This window comes from Chlorocebus sabaeus, chromosome 5, assembly GCF_047675955.1.
Source record: "Chlorocebus sabaeus isolate Y175 chromosome 5, mChlSab1.0.hap1, whole genome shotgun sequence".
Classification (NCBI taxonomy): domain Eukaryota; kingdom Metazoa; phylum Chordata; class Mammalia; order Primates; family Cercopithecidae; genus Chlorocebus; species Chlorocebus sabaeus.
Window position 1 is genome coordinate 81,028,767 of NC_132908.1, and position 21,031 is coordinate 81,049,797.

The window sequence follows — 21,031 nt, forward strand, 5'->3', positions numbered from 1 at the left end:
TTTATTTGTTACTCTTGTCTGATTGCTCTAGCTAGAACTTACAGTACTCTGTTGAATAACGGTGGTAAAAGTGGGCATCCTACGGGAAAAGCTTTCAGTTTTTCCTCATTCAATATGACACTAGCCCTGGGTCTGTTATATATGTTTTTTATTATGTTGAGATATGTTCCTTCTATACCCAGTTTTTTTTAGGGTTTTTATCATGAAAGGATGTTGAATTTTGTCAAATGTTTTTTCAGTATTAATTGAAATAATCATATGGTTTTTGTCATTCATTCTGTCACATTAATTCATTCATGTATGTTGAACCATCCTTGAACTCTTGGGATAAATCCCACTTGATCATGATGAATTTTCATTTTAATGTGTTATTGCATTTAATTTGCTAGTATCTTGCTGAAGATTTTTGCATCACTAGTCATCAGTGATATTGGCCAGTAGTTTTCTTTTTTAAATATGTCTTTGTCTGGTTTTGGTATCCAGGTAATGCTGGCCTCGTAGAATGTATTTCCTACTCATCTATTGTTCGGAATAATTTGAGTAGGATTGGTATCGTTTCCTTGAATGTTTGGTAGAATTCAGCAGTGAAGCCATTGGGTCCTGGGCTTTTCCTAACTGGAAGCCTTTTTATTATGGCTTCAATTGTATTACTTGTTATTGGCCTATTCAGGTTTTGGATTTCTTCATAGTTCAATCTGGGTAGGGTCTGTGTGTGTAGGAATGTATCCATTTATTCTATATTTTCCAATTTATTGGCATATAGTTGCTCATGGTAGCCACTACTGGCCCTTTGACTTTCTGTGGTATAATTTGTAAATCCTCCTTTTTCATTTCTGTTTGTATTTATTTGGTTCTTCTCTCTTTTTTTCTTAGCCTGGCTAAAGGTTTGTCAGTTTTGTTTATCATTTCAAAAAATATTCTTGTTTCTTAAGACAGGTCTATTTTTAAAAATGTCTGATTGTGGTGAACACATGACATAAAATTTACCATCTTAACCATGGTTTTTATTTTTTTCCAAGACATGGTCTCACTCTGTTGCCCAGGCTCGAGTCCAGTGCTGCAGTCAAGGCCCAGTGAAGTCTACACCTCCTGGGCTTAATCCTCCTGCCTCAGCCTCCTGAGTAGCTGAGACTACAGGAGTCTGCCACCACAATGGGCTATTTTTTTTAATTTTTTTTAGAGCCAAGATCATGCTATATTGCCCAGACTAGCCTTGAACTCCTGGGTTCAGCGATCTCCCCACCTCAGCCTCCTAAAGTGTCAGTCACTGTGCCCGGCCTTAACCATTGTGAAGTGTACATTGTAGTTGCATTAAGTAAATTCACACTGTGGCACAGCCATCATCATTCTCTATCTCCAGAATTTTTTTTTTTTTACATTTATCAGTTTATTATAGTTTTTTGTTTTGCCTTGTTTTGCTTTGTTTGAGATGGAGTTTCGTTTTTGTTGCCCAGGTTGCAGTGCAGTGGTGCAATCTCAACTTACTGCAACCTCTGCCTCCCAGGTTCATGCGATTCTCCTGCTTCAGCTTTCTGAGTGGCTGGGATTACAGGCACACGCCACTACGCCTGGCTAATTTTGTATTTTTAGGAGAGACAGGGTTTCTCCCTGTTGGTCAGGCTGGTCTCGAACTGCTGACCTCAGGTGATCTGCCTGCCTTGGCCTCCCAAAGTGCTGGGATTACAGGCGTGAGCCACCAAGCCCTACCAGTTTATTATAAAGGCAAAGGATACAGATGAAGAGATGCATAGGGCAGGTAATTGGGGAAGGGGCGCAGAGCTTCCATGCCCAGTGCTGCTGTGAACATAGCTGTTCAAACATCTCCCTGGGTGCCACTCTCCAGGAACATCCCCGTGTTTAGCTACGTGAAAACTCACTGAATCCTATCTTTGGGTTTTTAGGGAAGCTTCATGACATCATTTCTTCCCCTAGATTATAGGGTGGCACCCTCTCATGGGAGGGTCTTAAGACCCACAGTCAGTAAGGCAGGAGCACATTAGCATCTCCGGTAATTCTTTTCATCTTGTACAACAGTCTGTCTCCATTAAACACTCACTCCCCATCCCCTCTCCCTCCAGCCTCTGGCATCCACCATTCTGCTTTCTGTCTCTCTGAATTTGACTAGTCTATGTAATTCATATATGGAATCAACAGAATTTGTCTTTTTGTGACTGGCTTATTTCACTTAACTTCATCCTCAAGGTTCAACTTAAAGGTATATCCATGTTGTAGCACATGTCAGCATTTTCTTTCATTCTGAGGCTAAATAATATTTCAATGTGTGTGTACACTACGTTTCATGCATTCATTCATCCCTCGACAAATTGGTGGATTGTTTCACCCTTTTTGCTTTTGTGAACAGTGCTATGGATGTGGTTGTACAAACATCCTTGGAGACCCACTAGCAGTTCCTTTGGGTATATACCCCAAAGTGGAATTGCTGGATCTGGTAACTCCCTTTTTAATTTTTTGAGGAACAACTACACAGTTTCCATAATAGCTGTACCATTTTACATTCCCAAGACCTATTTTTTTAAAAGAAGAAAATATGTGTTTCTGCATTGCTGGAAGTCCACACTGCAGTTCCATTTGTTGAAATTTAAGACCAGAGTCATAGTCATCTTTTCTGCTGTAATTATACTGGTCACTGGTCTTTTCCTCCTCTCTCTGCCCCATCTGCATGGGGTCTTTGAACAAGTCCCAGCACCTTGGTGGACAAGCCCATGTCCCTGGCCCATCATGGAAGCCACTGCCTTCCAGGGTGGGAGTCTGTACCTTGTTGCCTCATTCCTTGCTGGGCCCATCAGTGAGCTTGTGCCTAACCTCTCCTTCCAGGTGGACTTAAACACTGGGCTGTCAGAGTTCTCGGTGACGCAGCGCCGGCTGGCCCATGGCTGGAATGAGTTTGTTGCTGACAACAGTGAACCTGTGTGGAAGAAATACCTGGATCAGGTAGGACCAGAGGTGTCATTCTTTGCATTAACAAGCATAAGCCAGGGAGGGTTGAGCAGCCATTCCATCTTTCAGTGTTGATGGAAAGCATCCTTGGACAGCTCCTGCCCCTTTCGCACTGCCCCAGCCAGCCTGAGCATCAACCGTGAGCAAATCACTAACTCCCCAGGCAGCCACGTTCAGGAAAAACAGTGATCACATTCGTAGATAGTTGAGCAGGCCCCAGGCCCCACGCTAAGTGAGTAAGTGAATAAGTAAGCATGCACTTACTAATCCTCCTCCTAATCCGGGCTTTGCACTTGAGGAAGAAGTACAGAGGTTGAAAGATTTCCCCAGAGTTGCCAGGTTTAACAAATAACAATATAGGATGCCCTACAAATTTCAATTTCAGGCTGGGCGTGGTAGCTCACGCCTATAATCTAAGCACTTTGGGAGGCTAAGGTGGGTGGATCACTTGAGCTCAGGAGTTCAAGACCAACCCGGTCAACATGGTGAAACTCCGTCTCTTTTAAAAATACAAAAATTAGCCAGATGTAGTGGTGCATGCCTGTAATCCCAGCTACTCAGGAGGCTGAGGTGGGAGGATTGTTGGAACCTGGGAGGTGGAGGCTGCAGTGAACTGAGATTGTGCCACTGCGTCCAGTCTGGACAACAGAGTGAGACCCTGTCTCAAACAACAACAGCAACAACAACAACAAAAGTGAATTTCAGATAGATAAACAAGCAACTTCTAGTATAAGTGTGTCCCAAATATTACAGTGGACATGCTTATACTAAAAAGAAAAAGTTCCTTGTTTATATGAAATTCAGATTTAACTGGGTGTCCTATAGAATCTGTAACCTGGGCCCAAAGTCACATAGCAGCGAGGAGCAGTGCAGAGAAGTGCAGCCAGGGAGCTGCACACAGAGCCCCTTCCCTTGCTAGCTGCTGCCATCCGTGCGGGCGCGGTGCTGAATGAAAGGCACACAGTCAAATGCCTGGAAGCCACTAAGAAGAGGAAAGAGAAAACTGCAATTGACATGGCTTCAAGTTTCAGTCTAGAAGTCGGCAGCCCCCGCCACCTTTGCAGGACCAGTTCAGAAAGGCCCAGTGAACAGGCAGAATTTTCCAGGTGCCTGAGGGCATTTAGATGGCCTTAGATCCCCTTTTCCAGCCTTTTGCATGCTCTTGGCCCCATCCCTGACATCCCCTTCTTCATTCTTTGGCCCCTGGGCTGCCCCTGGCTTCAGCTGCTTTCCTATTGGCTCTGTGTTTATAGCTTCCTCCATTGGTCGATTCTGGAACCAATCACAGTCCTCCGTGCAGCATCCTCTGTCTCCACTCTCCTTGAGGTCCCCTCCCTGATCATGGCTCAGTTCTCAGTGTTCTGGGAGTGTTATTCATCGATGTGTTTTGGCACCAAAATAGGCTTCTGGATATGCAGGTCGTTCTGGCTAGCCCAGAAGCTTCCTAAAACTGCAGGGCTGAGAAGAGGCATTGGAGGCTCCTGGAAGCTGGGGTTCAGGGAAGGAGGCTGAGTGTGGGCTGTGAGGGAGGAGCTCCCCTCTGCGGCTAGAGGCCTCTTTGCTCTGCCCTGGCACCCCTTCCACTAGGACCCACTCCCCCACTTCCCCTGGTTGTCCTCCTTCCACTCTGCCCTGTCGAAACCCACTGTGAACATCTTCCTTCACACCAAAGATCCTTTTCCAGCATCCACCCAGGGTGTTCCTCAGAATGAAATCTCTTAAATTTCTTGAGAGCATAGGACCTGCTCATTCATCTTATAGCTTGTCGGTTCAGCATTGCATCTGTGGGAATCCTTGTAAGACTGGACGGGAGCTCCTGATGGGCTGGGTTTTCCTGCCTTTGAGTGTACAGATCCTTTCTGCACTCCCTTATTAATTCCTTACGTGTGTTGAGTTCCTCCTGCGTGCCAAATGTCGTGATTCTCCTATCTTTCCCCCAGTGACGGGGAACTCATTACCTCACAAGGCAGCCCTGTTCCTCTGCCTCAGGAGTCTCACCATTAGGAATTCTACCTTAACACGACCTAAGGCTCTGGATGGGATGGCAGGGAGGCACTAGGCTGGTGCTCTGAGGAGGTGGCGTCTGGGCAGAGACCTGAGTGAAATGAGAAGAGAAGCAGTGTGAGGATGTGGATGGAGGACGTCGCTGGAGGGCAGGGTGCAGAGGTCCTGAAGCGCCAGGAGTTTGGCAGCCTGGGAATTAAGGTGCCCAGACCTGGTGCATTATTATTACTTGTTTTCTGAGATAGGGTTTCTTTGCTGTCCAAGCAGGAGTGCAGTGGCACACCACGGTTCACTGCAGCCTCAATTTCCCAGGCCCAAGTGATCCTCCTGCCTTAGCCTTCTGATTAGCTGGGACCACAGGTGCACATCACCATGCCCAGCTAACTTTTTCATTTTCTTTTTGTAAAGATGGGGTTTTGCTGTGTTTCCCAGGCTGGATTGAAACTCCTGGGCTCAAGCAGTCCTCCCATTTCAGCCTCCCAAAGGGCTGGGATTACAGTGTGAGCCCCTGCGCCCAGCCCTTGTTGCTAGTTGGACTCTCTTCCTCATCCTGATCTGTGGTCTGCCTTCTGAATCCGGTTTGATGCATTTCTTTTCAATCCTCTGGAACATGAGCTTCCATGAGATGTCTCTGCAATGAAAGGGTAGGTACATAAAATAAAGTAAAAATACTCTCAGGAAGTTTTGGGAACAGCTGTTTTAAAGAGGGACATCATTGGAGTCTCTAGAGGCTGGGACAGGAGCAGGTTGGCACCAAGTTTGGTGACTGGGATGTGCAGCATTTGGGAAGCTGGTGTGGTGAGAGAGGACCCTTGGCTGTTCTGAGCCAGGACTGGCATCTTGCTGAAGGTCTGGCCTGGAGCATCATGGAGATGTGGAGAGGCAAGGCCAAGAACTCAAAGGCAGGGCCGAGGCCGGTGTCTTCAGGGCGTCAGTGTCAGGACGACTCCGGGAGGGTCAGTGGGGTGGAGTTCCAGGCAGAGGAGGACCACTTCATGGGGGTGGTCTCCCCAGCCCTCGGTCACCATAGTGTTGACCTGGAAGCCTGGCCTTGAACTGAGATCCCTGTCACACAAGCTTCTGCACAGTAAGAAACCCATTCTGGTCCCTGAGACTAAAGAACGTGTCCCACCCTGTTATTTCCTCTTCAGTTTAAGAACCCCCTGATCCTGCTGCTGCTGGGCTCTGCCCTGGTGAGTGTCCTCACCAAGGAGTATGAGGACGCCGTCAGCATCGCCATGGTGAGTTTCCTGACAGCGCTCGGCTCCTGGGCGGACAGCCACAGGTCTGCTGAGTCTCTGCTTGTTACAAAAAAGAAAAAAAAGAGTTTGCTGTAGGAGTGGGGAAAACGACATACAGAAGAAACAAAGGAAAGCAAATCCACATCCTTCTTTACCCTAATATCAAGGTGCCCTGGTTTATTCGGCCGCCGCTTGCTTGGTGGACACACAGGTGCTTCTGGGTCTTTGCTAGAGCAGTGTTGCAGGGAATTCCTTTCCCATGACCCTGGGATGGGTGGAATAGAGCCTGGGCTGTGCATTTTGCCTTCCGAAGAACAATACCCTTGATCCATTACCCAGAGATAACCACTGAGCACTCACTTTTTTTTTATTTAGATGAAATTCGCATAATAAAATATTGATTATTTCACAGTGAACAATTCAGTGGAATTTTGTACATTCATGACTTGTTGCAACCACCTCCTCTGCCTGGTTCCAAAACATTTTCATCACCCCAGAAGGAAACCCTGTGCTCACCAGACAGTCACTTCCTGTCCCCCTCCTGCCAGCCCTTGGCAACCACCGATCTGCTTCTATCTCTGTGGGTTGACCTGTTCTGGATATGTCACAGAAACGGATTCAGACGGATGAGTTCGTGTCCTTTGCAGGGACATGGATGAAGCTGGAAACCATCATTCTAAGCAAACTATCACGAGGACAGAAAACCAAACACTGCGTGACCCACTCATGGGTGGGAGTTGAACAGTGAGAACACAGGGACACAGGGCGTGGAACATCACACACCGGGGCCTCTCATAGGGTGGCGGCCCTGGGGGAGGGACAGCATTAGGAGAAATATCTAATGTAAATGGCGAGTTGATGGGTGCAGCAAACCAACATGGCACATGTATACCTGTGTAGCAAACCTGCACGTTCTGCACATGTATCCTAGAACTTTAATAAGAAAAAAATTGATTCAGACAGTACATGACCTTTTGTGTCTGGCTTCTCCTGAGCACATTTTTTTTTCTTTCTTTCTTTCTTTTTTATTTTTTTATTTTTTTTGAGACAGTCTTGCTCTGTCGCCCAAGCTGGACAGCAGTGGCATGATCTCAGCTCACTACAACCTCTGCTTCCCGGGTTCAAGCAATTCTCCTGCCTCAGCCTCCTGAGTAGCTGGGATTACAGGTGCCTGCCATCATGCCTGGCTAATTTTTATATTTTTAGCAGAGATGGGATTTCCCTGTGTTGGCCAGGTTGGTCCCAAACTCTTGACCTCAAGTGATCTTCCTACCTTGGCCTCCCAAGTAGTTGGGATTATAGGCGTGAGCCACCATGCCTGGCCTGAGCACCTTTTGATGGCTGTCATTCCCCACTTCTTTCTGTTTGTTCCAGCTGGTCTTTTAAAATACAAACACTCATTCCACATGATGGAATTTGCTACTTCCAATTAAAAGGCTGGGGTAGGCTGGGCGCGGTGGCTCACGCCTGTAATCCCAGCACTTTGGGAGGCCAAGTAGAAGCAGATCACAAGGTCAGGAGATCAAGACCATCCTGGCCAACATGGTGAAACCGCATCTCCACTAAAAATACAAAACAATCGGCTGGGCATGGTGGCGTGTGCCTGTGGTCCCAGCTACTTGGGAGGCCGAGGCAGGAGAATTGCTTGAAACCGGGAGGCAGAGGTTGCGGTGAGCAGAGATCGCACTCCAGCCTGGTGACAGAGAGAGACTCCATCTCAAATAAAAAAAAAAAAAAAAAAAAAAGGCTGGAGTAAGATCCACATCTGCTATGGTGAAGGGTGTTTGCAGCATGTTCAGTGAAAATGGCAGTTTATAAAAGAATATGTCCATATTATATGATGCGGTGCCTTAAGTGTGTCTACGTAGAAAAATCTAGATGGGTACTCCAAAATGTGCACTTCTGGGTAGTAGAAGATAGTGTCAATTTTTTCCTCCTCTTTTGGCCAGTATATTTTCTAAATTTCTGCACTGTGCACTTATTTTGCAAGAAGAAAGGAAATCAATCATTAAAGACAAGGCCCTAGCCTGCCACGCCCCATCCCCCCTCCCACCGAGCCCCTGGCACTGACACCCTCCTCCGTTTGCTGTCTAGGCCGTGCTCATCGTGGTCACTGTGGCCTTCATCCAGGTGAGTATTTCCCGAGGTCCCGGTCATGGTAACCCGGGCGGGACAGGAACTTCATGGAGTCCCCACCTTTGAACAGCACATCTGATGTGCTTCCTGCCAGGAGTACAGGTCGGAGAAATCTCTGGAAGAGCTGACCAAGCTGGTTCCTCCAGAATGTAACTGGTAAGTCAGGGCCTCCCTGGGACTTTTTGGTTCACTGGAGGAGCCAGTGAGCTGGAGAGTTTGGCAAATGTTTGGTGAAAGTTGTATCCTTGGTAGTGTCGGACAAGAGAACCACATCTCCCTGGGAGTTCTAAGGCCTGGTGTCTGCCTGCCAACAGGTTGCTGTGTGTCTTTGAGCATGTCACTCAACCTCTCTGGGCCTCAACTCCATCTTCAGTGTCTAAATCAGGGTGCCTAGCCCGAGGGCCACAGGTGGCAGGAGTGACTCTGGGAAGAGGGTAGCCCAGAAAGCCTGTGAAATAGTGTGCAGAACTGTGTATTTTTTCTAGGGAGAGGGTTTGGAGGTTTATTTGAATTCTCAGTGAATGCACTCAGGAGAGTAAGATCCAGGTCTTTAACAAGCGGAGCCAAGAGAACATTGTCTGCAGTATAGGGTACAGAGAGTGAACTTGAGTAACCACTCAGCAGCCGCAACAGCCTCTTTCCTGCCTAGACCTTTCCTTGGTGCTGTTGGTTATTGCACGGCTCTTACCAGAGATGTTTAACAAGGAAAGAGAAAAGATTTAAAAATCTGCCAGTACCCCATGGCCATTTCTGCTTAGCGTATCCCTGTGCGATCCAACTTGCAGGAAATGTTCTACTAATATCATCTGCCCTGTCCAATATGGCATCTGACAATTCTACTCAAAGTGATAGAAAGTATCCTGTGATCAGCTAGGTACAGTGGCTCATGCCTGTAATCCCAGCACTTTGGGAGGCCAAAGTAGGCAGGCCACCTGAGGTCAGGAGTTCAAGACCAGCCTGGCCAACATGGTGAAACCCTGTCTCTACTAAAAATTTTTTTAAAAACAAAATTAGCTGGGCATGGTGGTGGGTGCCTATAATCCCAGCTACTTGGGAGGCTGAGGCAGGAGAATTGCCTGAACCCAGAGGTGGAGGTTGCTGTGAGCCAAGATCGCCCCATTGTACTCCAGCCTATGTGATAAGAGCGAAACTCCGTCTCAGAAAAAAAAAAAAGTAAAAGTATCTCATGATCTGCGGCGCCTGGGAACAACTCAGCCCACCCTCTGAGTCTCTAAGACCCATTTCCAACATTTGGCAAACATATGGCAACTCCGTATTTTCTGAAGGATAATTATCGGGGAGAGCTTTAGTATACATCCCAGGTACACGTTGTACAACTGAGCCATGGGGCTAAGGTAGAGAGCCCTAATGAGATAAGGTCTCCTGTCTGAAAGAGTCAGCATTCAAGGGGGGTGTGTATAATACAAGGCGGATAATGACGAAGGACCAAATAAGAAGAGGAGGATACAGAATTGACTCACATCAGAGAGGGCGAGTCCATTGTAGAAGGGCCACAGGAGCAGTGGAAACATCTGGGCTCGCGGGTCAGAAGAACAACGCTGTCAGACATCCAGACATGTGACATCATTAACTGAGCAAACGGAAGCATAAATGATTTATGTGATTTGATGAACCGATCTTAAGCTTAAATATCAAGTCTTGGCCTTTCAGGTGAATAGCATGCATTATTAATGTTTCCCGGGAGGTCACTTCTGAAAAACGGTTTTATCTACAAAAGCAGCCGTGTCAGGCAGCCCGGTAGAGTTGAAAGAGTGCTGAGGAGGTGAAGCCTACCCTCTGAGTCGCCGAGACCCGTTTCCAAGTCAGGGGAAACCCTGCCATGCGGGACCGCCTCCCTGTGTTACTCCATCTGTGAGGCAGGCATCAAATATGTATTGAGTACCTACTGTATGCCTGGGGAAGGGGCACTGAGGTTGTATAAGTGGAAGAAAGGGAGAGGCCTCAGCCTCTGGGGAGCTCACATTCCTTCCAAGGGAGTACATAATCAGCCAATGAAGAAACAAGATGATTTTGGAATTGTCCAGGTACATGAAAGCCAAAAAATGCCCAAGGCCACCAAAACAAATAAATCCCACTGAGATGTAATAGTGACTGGTGGAAGGGGAGGACAACCCTAAACAGCTGTCGATCAGGCTGACATTTAGAGAGGAGGTGACATTTAAGCTGAGGCCTGAGGAAGAGGAGCCAGCCATGGGTGGAGCTGAGGGAGCAGCAGGTGTATCTCTGGCAGGTGCTCTTGGCTACAGGGAACAGAAAGTCCAAGTGCACAAACCCCAAGAAAATATATTGTCTCATAGCCAGGGATCTGAGGTGGGAGCTGTGGGGTTACTTAATTCAGCAGAGCACCCAGGGCCTGGCCCTTTCACCTCCTTACCCTGCCACCTTGAGCTCATAGGGGTTGGATTGGTTCTTGGTTGGCTCTCCTCATGGTCCCAAGGCGGCTGCCATAGCTCCAGGCATCACAGCCAAACACGCAAAGGCCCTATAGAAGAAGGTATGCGTGTGTGTGTGTGTGTGCGCGCACGCACGCACACATGCACATACAGTAAGGAAATCTTTTCCCACAAGCCCCCAGCAAACATCCACTCACGTCTCACAGCCCAGTGTCGCGTGATGTGCTGATGCCTGAGCCAGTCAAGAGCAGGGGTCTTAGCCAGGCATGACCCACTCCCTGGGGCACATGGCTGTGGGGAGAGGGTGGATACCTGAACAAGATCACATTCCATTAACAAGGAAGAGGGGAATTTCTGCTCCTGCGTTTGAGGTCTGCATAAGCCCCTAAGACCAGAAGGAGCTGCGTGTTTAAGGGGGCTGGGTGGAATGAGATGGGAGCTGCAGGAGGCTGGCCTGCCCCGGAGTAGATCTTTGGGTTTGGTACCAAGGTCATGGGAAAGCCATGGGAGGGTTTGGAGCAGGAGGGAGCTGGGATCTGGTTTGGGGTCCTAAGAGCGCTCCAGCTGCCATATGCAGGAGGGGTTGAAGGGGCCAGGTGGGAGGTCGGAGTCAGCTGGGATGGGCCAAGGGCGGTACTGTGGGGGATTCCAGTCGGAGCCTGCACAGAAGCACATCCATAGTCTGAGGGCAGCTGGTCACGGCCCCGCGGGAATGGAGGTCCTGGGCTTCCAGCTATGACAAGGCTCTGCCATCCCTGACTTCCTGAGACAGACCCTGCACCCTGAGTGCTGTGTGCTCTGAGGACAGAACTCTGCCGGCTGCATTCGGAGGCTTTGGAACCGCTGACCTTGACCCCAGGAGCCTCCCTGCGGCATGTGGCCCACCTGGTTTCCAGGCAGGGTAAATAGCAATGGCCTCGTCTTTCAGATGTGGCCCGGGGATGCCCAGAAACCACATACTTTCCCTGAAGTCTTATAGGATATATTAATTTCAAAATAGTGACACCCTAAAGGCACAGGGTTGGTGTGTATTAAAAGAGAAAAGTGTGTTTCTTTTCTCCTTGTTCAAATGCATCAAAGTGCATAAAAATGAATGTCAGCATGGATGCTCTTGCTTTTTACCACGTCAAATGCAGCCTAAGAGAAGGAAAACTCCAGCACCTGCTTGCTCGAGAACTGGTTCCTGGAGATGTCGTATCTCTCTCGATCGGAGACCGGATCCCTGCGGACATCCGACTCACTGAGGTGAGTGGTCCCAAATGCTTGTCAATGGGGTATTTGATGGGGCTGGTCAAGGAGCAGACACTTAGCTTATTGTAGGTATGCACAGTCTCTGTCATACACAGCTGCTGAGACATACATGCACACGCACATGCATGCACACAAGACCAGAACGAAGTTAGCAGACAAGCATATTCTACGCATAGAGCCCCTCAAACCATGTTTCATAAATTGTCATTCTCACTTTAAGCCTAACAAATTTTGGCTATATGGTTTTCCAGTTTAAAGCAGGCTGCAATAACAAATTAAACCAAAGTGGGCTTGAGGAATGATACGAGAGTTGCCTCTCGAAACAGACACACAAATGTTAGAAAGATGTGATATTAGAGGCGGGTGGATCACCTAAGGTCAGGAGTTCAAGACTAGCCTGGCCAACATGGTGAAACGACATCTCTACTAAAAATACAATAATTAGCTGGGTGTGGTGGCAGGTGCCTGTAATTCCAGCTACTCAGGAGGCTGAGGCAGGAGAATCACTTGAACCCAAGAGGCGGAAGTTGCAGTGAGCTGAGACTATGCCACTGCACTCTACCCTGGGCAACAGAGCAAGAAGCACACGCTTTTAGGGTGGTGAGGTTTGGGGACATTGGCTGTGGGGCAAGCTTTGTGGGTCTCTGGGTGCCACAGCTTCACAGAGCCAGGCCTGAGGCACTCTGCTGAGATTATCTGGGGTTACCAAGAGCTTACATCAAGTTCGACATGATTTAGTTGATGGGAGTAATCTATTTCAAGAATCCTTCCAAGAATGTGTAAGGACTGTTCAAAGCTTTGCATGATGAAGAATTAGACACAGATTATCTGCCTGATGTATTTACTGATGGGATGCATTCTCAGGAACTGTAGAATCAAGGACCCACTGTTAAATGGGCAGCATAAGGGAAGGGGATGGAGAGGAGCACAGAGGGCTGGGAGCTGCCCCCTGGGACCTGTGTTTATAACATTCCTAGCCTGTCTGTGAAATAGGAGGCAGCAGCCAGGGCTTATGTGTGGCCACTTGGACACTGAGCCTCTCTGCCGTGACCTTCAGATTTCCAGGCAGGGCAGAGATAAGGGTAGGAGATGTTCAGGTACCAAAGTGAAGGAGGGTACGCCCTCAGGCTCAGGGTGGTGCCCTCTGCAGCACCAGAAATAGATGTGCTGTGGCCCAGGCTCTCGCCATGTTCAGCTCCAGCAGTCAGCATCTGACGCCAAGTCTGGGGTGCCTGGATCCAGTCAGAGGAACTGCTGTCTGTGGTCAATCACCACCTGCAAAGAGGACTGGGGAAGCCAGTCTCAGGTTTTCCATGTTTTCCTTCTCCTGAGAGAGGGGGGGTCCTAACAGGGGATGCCCCAGATGCCAGGGAGCCCGTGAGAAGGACACAGGTCCACCACAGGTGCCGAGGCAGAGAGAGGCCATATGAGAGGTGGCCAATGACCTGGGGCTGGACATTAGCCTGGGCTTGAGCCCTGGGGCCATCATTCAAAGCCTTGCAACCTCGAGCAAGTTAGTTAACCTCTCTGTGCCTCAGTTTTCTCATCTGCAAAATGGGGGGGGGGGGGGTGGTGATGCCTATAGGGTACTTGTGAAAATTAAAAAACTTCAGAGATGCCAAGTGCTCAGAACGGCGCCTGGCGCGGTGAGTGAGAGACAAGCGTGGGGGCTGCCATTACCGCAGTGTGTGTTGGGAGTCAGAGAACCCGGAGTCCTGTAGCTCCTACGGTGTGACTTGGGGAAGGAATTCACCTCTCTGAGCTTTGATCTCCTCATCCCTAAAAGGGGCTGATGTTGGTTTCCAGTTCACAGGGTTATTGTGATGATGAAACAAGCTATGACCTGTGCTATGCTTAGCACGTGCCTTTCATGGGGTAAACGGTCACCAGTTACTGGTGATTGCTTTTATTTTTTATCATTATCTGTCTATACAATGGTTCTTTGAAACAACTTTTTACACCCCAGATAACTTCCTCACTGGTTCAGCTGGATTTCTCTCTACCCTGCTTATATTAAATTAAATTGTGGCTGGGCACAGTGGCTCATACCTATAAGCCCAACACGTTGGGCAGCCAATATGAGTGGATTGCTTGAGCCCAGGAGTTCAAGACCAGCCTGGGCAACATAGTGACACCTCATCTGTACAGAAAGTATTGTACCTGTGTACTGATACCACAAAGGTTATTTTAAAGCTACTGGCTGTGAACACTCTATGGATTTTCCTGGTGGTGTTTTGCAATTCCATTAAACTATCACTAGCTTTGTCTATTCAGTGAAAAATGCTTATCAGCTGTTAAGCTCTGAGATCCAGGAGTGCTTCAACTGTATATTTTAAAACCATTTCTGTCCAGCAGTTTCAGCAGGAAGCAGCAAGTTCAAGAAAGCTCTTAAAGTAATAGCCCTTTGTGCACAGTATATGGGGTCCCAGAACATTCTTTTCGTTTTCCCAGAATTAAAACAGAGGAAGCCCTCAGTCAGAGGCTGAGCTGGTACAGCCAGCAAGCCTGGGTCACTGGTCATTCTTTCTCCCCAGCCATGTCTAAAAGAAAAAGGGAATTGGGTCGAAGGTGAAGGGACTCCAGGTGACGCTTCATCTTGGAGGTGGGGGCACCGGGTGGGCATGAGCCCTGCGTGTGGGAGACAGGAGGTGAGCCTGCGATTGTGCCTCCGTCTTCAGGCTGGGCATGCCTCCTTGGTGGCCACAGGTTCTGTGCCCCCGACTCTATTTTTGCCCCTCACCCCTCCTTGCCCCTTTCCTGAGATTGTGCCCTGGGAGCCTGGGAGATCACCAGAAGCCCCTCCTGCCCATCTGCCAAACCCACACACAACCAACTTCACTCCTTCTTGGTCTGGAGGTGCCACCCGATCTTCTGCCGGCCTTTATTTTTGTCGTAGGAAGACAACTAATATTTTTCAGTATATCAGGTCTATGCTGACCACCGTATGAAAATTGCTTCATTTCATCTCCCAACACTCTTAAGAGACCAGCACTGTAATCTTTCCTCTGTGTTATTTTACCACACGGACCCAGCAGCCCGGAGAGGTTGCGCGGCCCTGCGCAGTCACATGGCGGTGGGCGGTGGAGGGGAACATGACGCCGGGCCTCTGGCTCCACAGCCCATGTCTTTACCCCCAGGACGTTCTCTCTCTCCCTGTAAGCAGCCATTCAGACTCTTCCTGGCACTGCCTCTGCCCCTGGCTTTCCTTGATGTATCAGTGGCCTGTGGCTGCTGTGGCAGATGACCACTTACTTAGGGGCTGAAAACAAGGCGAAGGTATGGTCTGACCTCTGGAGGTCAAATTTGAAATTGTTTTCACTGGGTGGAAATCAAGAGTGCTATCAGGGTCTGAGAGCGGTGGCTCGCTCCTGTAATCCTAGCACTTTGGGAGGTTGAGGTGGGCAGATCACCTGAGGTCAGGAGTTCAAGACCAGCCTGGCTAACATGGTGAAATCCCATCTCTACTAAAAATACAAAAATTAGCCAAGTGTGATGGTGAGCCCCTGTAGTCCCAGCTACTTAGGAGACTGAGGCAGGAGAATCACTTGAACCTGGGAGGTGGGGGTTGTAGTGAGCCGAGATAACACCACTGCACTGCAGCCTGGGTGACAAAGTGAGACTCCATCTTTAAAAAAAAAAAAAGAGTGCTATCAGGGCCATGCTCCTCCAGAGGCTCCAGGGGAGAAGACGTTTCCTGGCCTTTCCCAACTTCTAGAAGCTGCCTGCATTCCTTGGCTCATGGCCCCATGTCCCTGCACCACTGCTTCTGTTACATCTCCCTGATGTCAAACACATCTCCAACCCTTCTTCCTCCCTCTCCCTTATAAGGACCCTTGTGATCTCACTGGGTCCACCCAGACCACATTCTCCCCATGTCAAGGTCCTTCAGTTAGTCATGTCTGCAAAGTCTCTGTCACCACATCAGAGAACACGTTCCCAAGTTGAGGATTAGGATGCGGACATCATGAGAAAGCTGGTGGGGGGCATTATTCAGCGGGCCACACTCCGGTCCTTCTCCAGGTCCCCTCCCTCTTCCCTGCCTGCCTTGGGGCCCCCCGCCCCACTCCCCATCCACATCACTCATTCAACAAGTGTTTCCTGAGCACCTACTATGTACCAAGCCCTGGGCTGGGTGCCGAGGACACTGCAGGAAGCAGAGCTGGTCCCTGTGCTCATGAGTTTATAGCCCAGAGTGACAGACTAACCTAAATCTACTAGTGACAAGTACTGTTCCAGACTGCCAAGGTACCCATGAGTGGAAGTACTGGGAATCCTGGATTTCCGAAATGGGAGAGACTTGCCTGGTGTAGTCAGGGAGGGTTTCCTGGAGACAGCAGCTTTTGGCAAAACATCAGTCGTTTTAGGCAAAGGAGACCCAAGCTACTTGTCTCACGCTGAGATAAGTTGTTGGTTTCAACCGCCCTGTGGGCACCTAAAACCCTCCCCCCACCACATGTGACTTAGCCTATCTCATCCCTGAGGTCTCTGCTCCCTGTCCCTCCTCCCAGACCTTCCCCTCTGCCACCCACCCACAGCCTCTTCTGAGGGGCCTCCCTCCCTGCTCTGTGCACCCTGGTGGTCATTCAATGCTTGTTTATCGTCAGTCCCTCCCCCTCCTCCAGGGAGTATCATGTTCCTGAGGCAGGGATCGTATCCCATTCACTGCGATATTCCCGGTGCCCAAAGGAGTCCCTGGCCCAGCGGAGGATATGGATGGGCAGATCCCCATCTGTCCAAACCCACACTCACCCCCCATCCCGTGTCCCTCCTCTCTTCCAAACGCCACCTCCTCCTTCCTCCTCCTCTTCCTAGCTGCCTTCCCCGAGTGGGGGTCACCTTTGAGACTTCATTGTTTAGAAATGTTTTAGATTTGCAGAAAAATTCAGCTCAGGATTCCCATCTACCCCTCACCCAGGATCCTCTCCTGGTTTTAATGCCTTGGCTTACTTAGGTGCATCGGTCACAACTAAGGAACCTATGTTGATGCCTTCTCGTTACCTTGAGTCCATCCACTTTCAGATTGCCATAGATTTCCCTAATGTCCTTTTTCTGCTCCAGAATCCCATGTGCCGTTTAGTGGTCATGTCTCCGAGGTTCTTGTTGGCTGTGACAGTTTCTGACTTTCCTTGTTTTTGACCTTGATCTTGAGAGTTTCGATTTTGTTTTTGTTTTGAGCAGAGTCTCTCTATGTCACCCAGGCTAGAGTTCTGTGGGCGATCTCGGCCCACTACAGCCTCCGCCTCCCGGGTTCAAGAGATTCTCTTGCCTCAGCCTCCCGAGTAGCTGGAATTACAGGTGCCCGCCACCATGCCCGGCTAATGTTTGTATTTGTAGGAGACACGGGGTTTCACTGTGTTGGCCAGGCTGGTCTTGAACTCCTGACTTCAAGTGATCTGCCTGCCTCAGCCTCCCAAAGTGCTGGGATTACAGGCGTGAGCCACCGTGCCCGGCTGTCCTTGACAGTTTTGAGAAGCCCCAGCCAGGTATTTTCCAGAATGTTCTTTGAGCCTCCTTCAAAGATTTTCCCCAGCATCACTCAGTGACTTCATATGCTTCATTGTCCAGAGCTGGAGCCACAGGAACCACAGGAGCCACAGGGAGGCAGGAATGTGGCTGTGCGGCAGAAGGCCTCACCTCCCCGATGCTGTGGGGTCCATTAGGAAAGGAGCAGGGAGACGGGCATTACCTGGGCGAGTGGCGGCCCCTGTCATTCTTGGGGACTGAGATCCTATGGCAGTGCACACATTTTTAAAAGATGATTACTAAATGTAAGCAGTTTAAAATTATAGAGAAGTCACAGGTCCCTGTTTGAGAATCACTGATCTAGCTATGGTTCTGGTGGTTTGTGGAAGAAGGCTTCTCTCTAGCTTGGTGTAACACGCTTACATGACCAGGTCCCGAGGGACAGGCCCACCCAGCCCCCCTCTATGAACTCAGAGGTGCCTGGGACAGTTCTGGTCCTGGAAGCCTCTCCTTGGGAGTGATATGTGGTAAGTCTGAGGTCTAGTTGCGGTTTTACAAGATGGTTAAGAGTATAGTTTCTGGAACCAGAGCTTCGGTTTAAGTCTCTATTCTGCCACTAACTGGCTGTGGAAACTTGAAAAAATTAATTCTTCCATGCTTCAGTTTACCCACATGCAAAGTGGAGAAGATAATAGCGTCTTCCATTGGGGGTGGTGAGGTCTGAGGATTAAACCTTGTGGGGAGCTGCGCGCAGGGCCTGGTGCGTAGTCAGTGTTCTACAAATATCACTACCTCCCTTCCCCTTGCCAGGGTGTGTGGGTGTCTCTGCGTCCCTGTCTGTGTTTCTGGTGTTACTGTTGCCTTAGATTCTCACCGAATAACCTGGCTTGGTTATTGTGTGGGATTGTGTGGGAACCACACAGGTTGTACAGGCATCTCCAAGGTGAAGAGTGGACTGCGTGTGAGGAGACGCACACAGGTGTTTTAAAAGGTATATCCTAAAATAGCCATTGCTTTCGTTTGTTTTTGTTTTTGTTTTTTTAATCAAAATTTTGAACAATGTTAAGTGAAGAGATGAGACTTTCATGTTTTTAAGAGAGGTTGCTCATGCAAAGCTTTTCTGATCCTGGAGGCCCCCAAGGCCGTCATTGTGACACTCGTTCTTTAGGTTCACTGTGTTCTTGGTTTCATGTCCATGAAGGTGCTGGACCATTTTGTGCTTTTAACACCAATTCTTCGGGTTACAGGAGATTCCACAGCCTTTTCCCCTTGCTCTCCTAGGTCACAGACCTCTTGGTGGATGAATCCAGTTTCACTGGGGAAGCCGAGCCATGCAGTAAAACAGACAGCCCCTTGACAGGCAGCGGGGACCTCACCACCCTCAGCAACATCGTCTTCATGGGGACCCTGGTGCAGTATGGGAGGGGCCAGGTAAGCCCTGGGGTTCCAAGGCTTTGGGCTCCCATAACCCACAGGCTCCCAGCCCTTAGATTTCATATTTCTCTCTCTCCTGGACACAGGGGGTCGTGATTGGAACAGGGGAAAGCTCTCAGTTCGGAGAAGTGTTTAAGATGATGCAGGCTGAAGAGGTAAGGGGCAGGAGGGGGCTTCGGGATTTTTGTAAGCTGGAGTTTGAGATTATTATAGGCTAATAGTATCAGCCCTGCCTACTCCTTAGGAATGAGAGGCGTGTAGTTAATATGAGTATACTTTTTAAACATTTAATTTTGTTGGTTTTTTGTTTTTAGAGAGACAGGGTTTTGCCATATTGCCCAGGCTGGTCTCAAACTCCTGAGCTCAAGCATTCTGTCTGCCTCAGCCTCCCAAAGTGCCAGGATTACAGGACTAATCCACCACACCTGGCCTCCTTTTAAACATTTAAGACATTTGTTAGCATTTTCGTAAAGATACAATTTTCAGACAGTAACACGCACAACTCTTCAGTGCGGAAGTCAATGAATGTTGCCATATGTGTACCCCTGTGTGATCATCACTCGAGCTGCAGGATGGCAAGGTGAAGACATTTTGAACAAAGGCAGGCAGAAGCTGGGATCTTGTCCAACTAACCCATTGTGCTCACCCTTTCAGACACCTAAAACTCCTTTGCAGAAAAGCATGGACAGGCTAGGAAAGCAACTGACACTCTTCTCCTTTGGCATAATCGGTAAGTGGAGCAGTTTCTGTACTGGGTTCTGCAGATGGAGGGGAACCATCATAGGGTGGCCACCATGGCCGTTTTTCAAATATCTTGCTGCACAGCTGCATGCGGCTTGGGGATTGGGATCAGAGGCTCTCAAAAAGCAACAAGAGCTTTCTGTATAGTTGGACCAGGCTGGCTGCTATAATAAGTAACCGCTACATTTTCTTGGCTTAACAGTAAACACTTGTTCCTTGCTCACGCCACAGTCCATGGGTGTATTCCTGCTCCAGTGGCTCTCCTGGACAGCTTGTCTAAAAACACTGACTTGGACCCAGGCCCCTACTATATTGTTGCTCTGTCTTCCTCTGGGTCCTTGGATGCCATATTTCTGTTCAGCCAGCAGATGGTGAAAGAGAGAACATGGAGGCTTGTGGGGGACATTTTTAAGGCACAGACCAGGAAGTGGAGTCATCAATTTGCCTGTCTTTTATTGGCCAGAATGAGCCACATCGCCTATGTAACTGCAAAGGAGACTGGGAAATGTAGTTTAGCTGTACACCCAACCATTTTTCTATGCTTCTAAGCAGCCTGTGCCTGGGCTGGGACTTCCTGACCTTTGGTAGCATGCCAAACAGCATTGACATGATGCTGCAGTCCTGAATCTAGATCTTAAGCCTTAACATCCTCATGGTATTGCCCAGTCCCTTCACTGGCTTCTTTCTGCTCTTTCCAGTTCTGGCCTTTAGGATTCCAGCCTTTAGGATCAACCAGTGCGTGGCCTCTAATAGATTCTCAGTAAATATTTGTTGAGTGAAAAATTTAATCCAGGAATAAACCAACAAGCCACTGCCTATAGCACATCCAATGATGAGGGAGGTGCTGGTGAGTGTGGCCAAAACTGCAGAGCCAGAGAACAGTCTTGAGAGAAACAGCTTATGTAATCCCGTGTTTCTTAAGTTAAATTAGAACTTAAACTGACATGTCCACAGCAAAGCCCATTATACCACTCAGATTTTTTTTTTTTTTTTTTTTTTGAGGTGGAGTCTCACTCTGTTGCCCAGGTTAGAGTGTAGTGGCGTGATCTCAGCTCACTGCAAGCTCCACCACCTGGGTTAAGCTATTCTCCTGCCTCAACCTCCTGAGTTGCTGGGATGACAGGCATGCACCATCATGCCCAGCTAATTTTTGTATTTTTGGTAGAGACAGGGTTTTGCCATGTTGGCCAGGCTGGTCTCGAACTCCTGGCTTCAAGTGATCTGCCCACCTTGGCCTCCCAAAGTGCTAGGATTACAGGCATGAGCCACCGCACCCGTCCTTTTTTTTTTTTTTTTTTTTTTTTTTTTTTTTTTTAACATTTTAAGAACTGCTATAGCAGAGGGAGAGTTTTGAAACTCAGTCCCACGGACCCCCTAGAAGGCCCAAGG

General features: G+C 48.7%; 1 protein-coding gene across 2 annotated transcripts in view; it reads left to right on the plus strand.

Annotated features, from left to right (window-relative positions):
* The window catches only part of ATP2C2 (ATPase secretory pathway Ca2+ transporting 2), a 94,167-nt gene that overhangs the window by 33,472 nt on the left and 39,664 nt on the right, over positions 1–21,031 (plus strand). For both annotated transcript variants that reach the window (XM_007994225.3, XM_007994226.3), the window contains exons 3-10: positions 2,836–2,952; positions 6,114–6,203; positions 8,298–8,333; positions 8,434–8,495; positions 11,890–11,998; positions 18,749–18,898; positions 18,988–19,056; positions 19,556–19,631. In XM_007994225.3, the coding sequence (XP_007992416.3) occupies positions 2,836–2,952; positions 6,114–6,203; positions 8,298–8,333; positions 8,434–8,495; positions 11,890–11,998; positions 18,749–18,898; positions 18,988–19,056; positions 19,556–19,631 (709 nt within the window). The remainder of the gene's footprint in view (positions 1–2,835; positions 2,953–6,113; positions 6,204–8,297; positions 8,334–8,433; positions 8,496–11,889; positions 11,999–18,748; positions 18,899–18,987; positions 19,057–19,555; positions 19,632–21,031) is intronic.